General features: G+C 39.8%; 1 protein-coding gene across 1 annotated transcript in view; it reads right to left on the bottom strand.

The window, feature by feature from the left end:
- Positions 1-927: 927 nt before the first annotated feature.
- Positions 928-8,146, bottom strand: part of ppp6r2b (protein phosphatase 6, regulatory subunit 2b) — an 11,311-nt gene continuing 4,092 nt past the window's right edge. Inside the window, exons 9-24 of the mRNA XM_034879036.1 lie at positions 7,835-7,996; positions 7,520-7,750; positions 7,348-7,412; positions 7,154-7,269; positions 6,966-7,051; positions 6,792-6,869; positions 6,608-6,705; positions 6,472-6,529; positions 6,088-6,209; positions 5,773-5,948; positions 5,516-5,672; positions 4,936-5,015; positions 4,220-4,430; positions 3,972-3,995; positions 2,951-3,097; positions 928-2,711 (exon numbers count right to left, since the gene is read on the bottom strand). Of these exons, the coding sequence (XP_034734927.1) occupies positions 2,678-2,711; positions 2,951-3,097; positions 3,972-3,995; positions 4,220-4,430; positions 4,936-5,015; positions 5,516-5,672; positions 5,773-5,948; positions 6,088-6,209; positions 6,472-6,529; positions 6,608-6,705; positions 6,792-6,869; positions 6,966-7,051; positions 7,154-7,269; positions 7,348-7,412; positions 7,520-7,750; positions 7,835-7,996 (1,845 nt within the window). The 3' untranslated portion in view covers positions 928-2,677. The remainder of the gene's footprint in view (positions 2,712-2,950; positions 3,098-3,971; positions 3,996-4,219; positions 4,431-4,935; positions 5,016-5,515; positions 5,673-5,772; positions 5,949-6,087; positions 6,210-6,471; positions 6,530-6,607; positions 6,706-6,791; positions 6,870-6,965; positions 7,052-7,153; positions 7,270-7,347; positions 7,413-7,519; positions 7,751-7,834; positions 7,997-8,146) is intronic.

Raw genomic sequence — 8,146 nt, 5'->3', positions numbered from 1 at the left:
TTCTCCTCTAACCCTGACTTCATCCAATGCTTACTCTCTGTGCAGCTGCCCTTCAAACAGCTCAAAGTGCTGAACGGATAAAAGAAAAATATCTGATCCATCTTCAAAGTCTTTCCTTGACATGTAGTATCCTCTCCTACTGCTGATAACTATATCACATGACTAAAAAAATCGTGAAAGGAATCAAACTAAGACTGCTTTAGATAAATCTAGACCTATTACACCGTTGCAAGAAAGGAAGCTACTTCACAGATATGAAACCCAGTTGCAACACTGGTGGGAAGACACACTTTGGCAGAAAGCATTGAAGAAAAAGTATCTACATAATTCACTCGTTCAAGTCAGACGTTCCCACCTCTTTGAGTGGGGAATAATGTGGTGGCACTTGGCACCACCAAACACAAACCAAAAGTGCTTTTTGAAAAAGTGCTTTTAAAACAAATACAACAATCTATATGTTAATCGTTCCACAGGCATATATGCAATTAAAGTCAACTACTGCCCTGAGAAAGAGAGCCGAGGAGAAGGATATAGTAAAGCATGACTGTCTGGCACATGCTAACTTTAAAGAATCATTCTGGTTTATTACAACTTGGGTCTTGTTTTTATACTTTTTGCAAGAGAGGCAATCCAACCGGTTTTAAACAAGCCCACTGTTTAATCAGATTATCTAAACAAATTTACTGGGAGGCTAACATGAATGTGTGCTCATCCAAGTGTTGAGAGCATGACTCCCATGTATGATTATTTTATCGGTTAATCTGACGAGCATTTTACTGATTAAACAATTGTTTGATCTAAAAACTGTCTTGAAATAGTAAATAATAAATGTCCAGCCGAAAGTTATGCCATCAAATTCTTTATGTTTGATTAGCAGTCCAAAGTCATTGTTAATTGAAAAAATGAAACGGGTTCATGTTTTTTTTTCTAATTCATTATCAAAAATAGTTACCTAATATTTCTCAGCCGATCAATTTATGAATTAATCAACTCTAGATGATAATAATCCCTCACTACATGAGAAAGGTATGTGCACATATGTTATATGATGAAGCGTATAAGTTGAAGCAGTAGTTTTGGTATTATTTTAATATTCAACTTTGTTTTTTTCTTATTATAATTATTTGTAATAAGACTGGTTAGACTGGTATTTTGTTTAAAACCGATGAATGAAAAAAAAAAAGACCCAAATTCTAATAAACAGGTATGATCCTTTAAGTAAGTAATACAGAAGACACAGCGCAGACTACTGACTCCCTCCCAAACCTCCGCGTAGGAAGCATGAAGCAAAGGAACAGGAACTGATGCTGGGGTATTAACCGAAACACAGACATCATTATTGCCTCATTTCAACAGTACAACACACACATACAATATACACGTTGCAACCTGCAAAACAACCGCCTTTCCATACATTGGATTTATTCCAAAAATAGATATAATGTTTATATATACTGTATACATTTATATTACGTTTACATATTACCAAGAATAGCCACAACCTAATACAGGTTTAAATTTCACAAATATTACATTAAACAGCTCTGAGGGTGATATGAATTAGTATGTGTACATCACTGTGTTTTTTGTTTTTTTTGCATGTGTGTATACATGTGTGTATAGTACAGTATGTGTGTGTGTGTGTGTGTCTGTTAATTACACATGTGTGCTTTCTTTGTAGCTGTATACCTCTCCTTTGACCTGAAGATGCACGCTGTACCTCAGACAGAGCTTAAACACACATACACACACACACACACACATCTCTACACACATGGATACACCAGCACACACACACACACCTCTAAACTACCGGAATCTGTCAGAGGTTTCAGGAGGAAGTGACATAATGCTCTAAAATCTGATACTCCAAATTAACAAAAAGAGAGCATTTATGTTGCACATGATCATAGCAAAGAAATCTTACTTGGACTGAGAAATCTTTCCAGTAGCATGTATGAAAAAAAGCACATTTTTATCACTCACACATTTGCACTAATGAAATGTCTGCCTGGCATGTACATTGAAATGCTGAAGAGAAACTGGCGGCTAGTTTTGCAAGCATCTTGGCTTCTGTAATCTTGGCTGATTATTTGAATACAGTCTTCTTTACTAAAGTGTAAACAGTCAAAAGCTCTAATAGAAGAAGAAGAAAAAAGAAAAAAATCACTGGACAGTGATTTAGTGCCCAGACATGCTTGAACAATGAAATGTGCTGCTGAATTGAATAAAGGTCAAATTTCAGACCTCGGTATTTGTTTTCTTAAAGTGCAACAGCTGGCACTCCAACTCTTAGTGTAACCTCTGCTCATCACAACAGGTAAGAGTGTCGTCACTCTAAGTCCAATGGGAAAATCATACAGAATTTGGCATTGGGGTCTGGTACTATGAAATGTTCTTTAAAACACACATTCCTTTTTTTAGAAGCGGTCCACTTGTAATTATGTCATGAAGGGGAAGGAGAGATCAATGTACTTATGTGTAGTTATGTGTTATCCAGCATTCATAGTGTTAAGGGCTGTTTGACCTTCCATTCTTTTGACACAAAAAAGGGCATTGGAGGGCTGCTAACAGGAAGCAAAGGTGGCATTGCTGTGTGTCGAATGGATAGGTATGTAGCGCACGCGCGTGTGTGTATGTGTGCATGTGTGTGTGTGTGTGTGCCTGTGCTGCATCGTTAAGCCGGTCCATTAGCAGAGGGCTGCGTCTCTCTGTAAGGTTAAAGAAAAAAAAAAAACATTACAAAATTTTGTTTTTAAGATACACAGGATAAAGAAAATTCAGACAAGTTTAATTTTATCTGCCAAGGTTTTTGATATAATTTACACTGATACTTCTGGCACCACCCAAATTTGTTCTTGGGAGGTGTTTGACCAAGGATTTGAAGTATTTGTTTTTATATGGTGATCTCACGCCTGCTTTATTCAGCTGTATACAGACACACACTTACTGTGTGACAGCAGCTGACTGCTTAGTTGGACTGGTGGTAGTTGGATTGGGACAGTCTTCGTGTTTCTTTCCCTTTTCGCTTTCTTTCTCATTGCCTTTCTTCTTGTCCTTGATGGAGAGTCCCTCTACCGGTACCTTATCTGCTTCGCTGCAAAAAACAACAAATAAAGCTGTAACTAACTTGTGGGATTAGCCAGGGATTGTCAATTTAACAGAACTAACTGCAGATGATACTTTCTGCTATAGGCTAAATATTACCACAGTTGTCTGCTTTCAGGTGTCCACACTGGCCGTTACCAAGCCCAGTGGGTACAGCAGCGTGTGTATCCACTCTTCTATTACTGCCAAAATATAGCTGGCTGGGACTGACCAAAATCAAAGTGAGTAAGGCACACAGCTGCTAAGGTTTGTGCTCAGGTAGTTACTCTCAAGATTCCAAGTAGGATCTATTTAATTGTATAATGCTTGTAGATGCACGGTTTGTTAGTAACTTGCTAATGTGTTGATTTGTTAGAATGTTGATATGCTGGATTGGTAGCAACTTCTGTTCAAAGCATGCTGTCTGACATTCTGTTAGTAGTGTGGGTGCTCTGAAAGAAAAAAAAATCATATCAACTTTGGCTTTATTAATGTAATGACTGAGCCAAGCATGATCTGTATCATAAAACCACAGTGAATAGTTATCCACTGCTGTCACCTTTAAGTTTAACTTCATAAGATAACAGGCCACTGCTGAGTGGACTGTTTAATGCCAGAGGTCATCGTCTGGAATAAAGGATAAGCCTTGCATCCAAACAGAGGTAGGTTCTCTACAAGCTACTTGTTGTGCTTTATTAGATTTTTTGTGATGAATTAGGCTTGTCACGAATTATGGCAAGGAATTGTTACATCACATCCTGTTAAATGCAACGAGCAAACAAAAACATGTGGCACATCTGTGCTTATGATGGCTCTTTAAATCCTTTTACAATTTCAGGAACGCATTCCGCACTCCATAGAAAAGGACCTCAAGCACAACATACCGTCTGACTGCTGGTCTGAATACTCTGGAGTCAAGGGGAGATGAGAAAGGAGGGAACAGACAGGAGGAGGGCAATATCAGAAGAAAAACAGAGAGGTGGAGGTAAAATTGTGGGGGAAGGTTTTGTGGGTAGGAAAGGGGAAGAAGGGCTCTATAAAAGCACTTACAACACTACAATAGGAGAAGGGGGACACGCTGAACCAATCAAGACAGAGCAGCTGCACATCATTTGTATGGGAGCGTGTCTACCTGCTGAAGACTGCCCTTTCATTTTTTGCGTCCACTGTGAGCCGAATTGTCTCCTTGCCAGCCCCTGTGGTGATGGTCTCTTTGGTGACCATTTCGCCTGCTGCAGACTTCTTCTTTCCTTCTTCCTCATCGCTCTCTGAGCTGCTGGAGGAAGAGCTGTCTGATGCCACCAGTGGAGCTTTTCTCGCCACGCACACACTCCACACACATGCTGCGGAGAGCGAGGGAGAAGAAATCCTCTGACTTGAACGTGGATGTACACTCAGTTCCCTTAAGGTCAACTCATCTCAGAAATAAGAGATTAAGAGGTAGCAGTAATGAGCTGCCAAATGCATATACTGTAGGATTGGGTCATATGACTCTATGACCTTATCTCACTTCATCACATTATCTCAGCAGTTGGCCAACTAAAAGATGTTTGCGTTCTAATTCAGAGGAAATAAATTTGTTACGAAATTGTGACTTTTCATGAATGATGTGTTTGTACTTTTTGATTAAAGAGTAAACTTACTTCACTTACTACTCTTTGACTGTTTATCATTTTCTTATATTAATTTGAATACAAGAATGAAAAATGTATTGTGGTATTAAGTCTGTATTTGCAATTGTCAACTTTGAAATAATTAAAAAGTTGAAAAAATGATCATGTGACTGAATTTCTTTTTTTTAAAGCCCATTGACTATGTAGTTGATTGTGCCACGCTGGAGCAACTTACGGTTCTGGTTTGATTTGGTGTTGCCAGATCCGCTGAGCTCAGAGTCCACAGGTGAGCTGCATCTGGGGCCTGTTTCAGAGCTGGGGGCATAAGTTACACAAATAAGTAAACATGCAGAAAATCCAGCAAAGCTAATACTACAGACCCACAGTCATTGTAATTTAAGGGTGAATTTATCCCTATTATAGTGTGGGTATGGTTGCCTGTGCAAAAAAGTTTAATTCTTTAAAAAAAAAGAACTATAGGAATGCTTTTTGGGACAATGGGTCCAACAAGGTTCGAAAATTCTATTTGTTTAACTTTAAGCTGTAAAGAAATGCCAGATATTGATGCAAACCTGCATTATGCCCCCCACAAGATTTGTGACTGACATTACAAAATTACCAATGGTTTCTGAGGGAAAAATAGGTAATTGAGAAGAGAGAGAAACAACGGGATCACACAATTCTTTTTTTGTATTCTTTGATTTAGTTACTAAAAGTAGTGTATACTATACATCATATCAGCAGTTCATCAAAACAAAGCTTTAAGATGCAATTTTCCAAATAAGCTCCTCATGCTAGACCATAATCAGACTCACCAACAGAAAGGCTGGAAGTCAGTGAACTTGGCCCATCCTTTCTCCTCTGCCTCTGCGGCAGCTGGTTGGGAGGCTGGCGTGTCCCAGGCAGAAAAGCCTCCTCCTGGTGCAGGAGCCTTTGAGTTCACATCCCCAAAGTCTGCTATCCAGCCAGTGTCTGAGTGTGAAAAGCACCACACACATGGTTAAAACCTGCTTTAGCCCTAACATATAGGGCTAAACAATTATACATTACCGTAGAATATAATATATCTCACTCTTTGTTGCCTCGGTCTGGCCCTGGTTTGAGAAAGGATCCAGGTAATCTTTAGGATCCTCTCCTTCCTCAGAGTCTGAGTCTGCTGCTCTGTCAGACACCTCAGTGCCAGAAGCTGCTGTCCTATCACAATCTTTATTGGCTGCTGGGCTCTGGGATGATCGTGACCCACCAAACCTTGAATCAAACAAAACGTTTTAGTACGTTTGGTTGAGCAAGGGCAATTATGTCACATACATAATTCCCAACTTCAAGCATAGTGCTGGAATAAAATCCAGAGCATTGTTAGCATCTGTATTTACTGTTGTGCACCTACCTGTTACGAGACTTGGTTTGTGTTGCAAAGTTTATCTCTTTCTCCTCCCAAATGTCCTCTTCATCATCATCAAAGGGATGAATCCTCTCCTTGGAACAGGCCTCAAACACAGCTGTATTAGCCTGCAAAGAACAGGTGGACATAGTAAATGTATCAAGTTTAGTCAGTATACATTGATATTCCTAATGCTGCATAACATATGCTAAGATTAGGTTGACCTGAATGATGTGGTTGTTTTGATTATTTTTATTATGTCCCCTAGTGGCCAAAAGATTCATTAATGCTTCTTTAAGAATTAACAAAAGACACTTACAAGGCATTACAGACACACTTAATGGCACAAATGAGCAAATACATTTGTGTAAATAATCTAAATGAACTCACAGTGTCCTGGCCTGCATCGATATTGATATTGATCTCTGCAATTCGGTCAAACGTTGCCCTGCCATAGAAGTAGAAATCACTCAAATAACAATAGTTCAATTCACTGTCATACAGAGAGGAATATCAGTTCATTTACCCAATGCTGTCGTCATGATCAGTGAACTCCTCATCGTTAAAGCCAAACTGATCCACAAAGTTAGCTGTCATCTGTTGGATCTGGTAGTCTGAAAAAGCCTAAAACACACTGGAATTAGATAACCATTTCTGATAACAGAAGCCCTCAATATTGTTTGTGTCTCTGTGTGCTTATGTATGTGTACCTGCTGTAGTGTCAGTTCTTTAGGGAAGGGGCTCTCCATATCATCCTCTGAGGAAGGGCGTGGGCTTCCAGTGCCAATCTGGACATGGAAAAACCATTGCAAAGGAAGTTTAAGTTCTTTTGTATAACAAACAACTATTCAATAATGCATGTGAGCATATGTTTGTGTGTTTACCAGATCTATGGTGTTCTTCCTATTAGTCTCCGACAGGGTCTGGTCTACAAAGGTTTCCCAGCGCCCTCTGTAGTCCTCTGGCAACCCTACATAAAAAAACAGCAGCATTAAGAAAGCAAAATGTCAGTTGATTGGCAATTGTGTAAATTCCTACTTTCTTTCACATAGGAATGGGAATGTACACACACCTGTGATGAGGCTACTAATCTGTGTGTGAACCGGGCCTTTCTCCAGGTTGTGGACTACTGTGTTGGCAATCCTGGTCAGATGTCCCATGTACCCTCTTCTCATACCACCTTCTGACCTGAAACAGAAGTACCACACTTACCCCATAGGCTACAGTCTGTGAGCAAAAACAATAGCAAGCCATTAAGTTCCTTACTGTATTTTTTCATTCTCTTCCCAAGCCTCCAGAATCCTCTGGACAAGGTGGCAGTGCTGGAACAACTTTAGAGAGACAAAGATAATAATCATAATGAACCACCACCTGGGCTTTTTCAGTAGATGCAATGCCATTTAAGCCTCTTGCTTCAGACACAAGCAGAGACACCTACATGAGTCACCATTAGATTGTGTGCAGAGTTTTCAGGGGTGACTGAAGGTTCAGAAGGGGTTTCAGTCAAAGCCTGCTCTTGTGAAGCATATTGTTGAGGCTCAACATTTTCCTGGGATCCCAAGCCAGGCGGAAGTCTCATTTCATGTGCACAGGGCCGGAGGATGGCAGCAACACAAAGCTCCACTTGAAGGTGCAGAAAGTTGTTCCATGTATACTTGAAGAACAAGTCCTGAAAAAGGTTTTAAAAAATTGGGACATTTAACATGTATCACTTCCTCAACATTGCGCTCTGAAAATCCATTGCTTATCTCACCAGTAGCAGGTCCATTGTATTGAGTCGGCAGAGTTCCTGTGCTACGACCGCGTGGCTAGCAGAGCTGGTATACAGCAGAGAGGCCACCAGTCGGGCTACATGCAGACGCGTGTTCCCTAATGGTTCCTCCAGCACACCGAGAGTAGTCAGCATGGGATTTCGCTAAAAGTAAGACAAATGTAGGACATAGAGGAATTGAGAAAACAACAGTCTGAAGTTTCAGCAGTTTTGTCATACATTCAATTCAATTCAATTCAATTTTATTTATAGTATCAATTCATAACAAGAGTTATCTCAAGACACTTTACAGAT

The sequence above is a fragment of the Etheostoma cragini genome, chromosome 8, assembly GCF_013103735.1.
Source record: "Etheostoma cragini isolate CJK2018 chromosome 8, CSU_Ecrag_1.0, whole genome shotgun sequence".
NCBI lineage: Eukaryota > Metazoa > Chordata > Actinopteri > Perciformes > Percidae > Etheostoma > Etheostoma cragini.
This window is presented reverse-complemented; position numbering and strand designations above follow the sequence as displayed.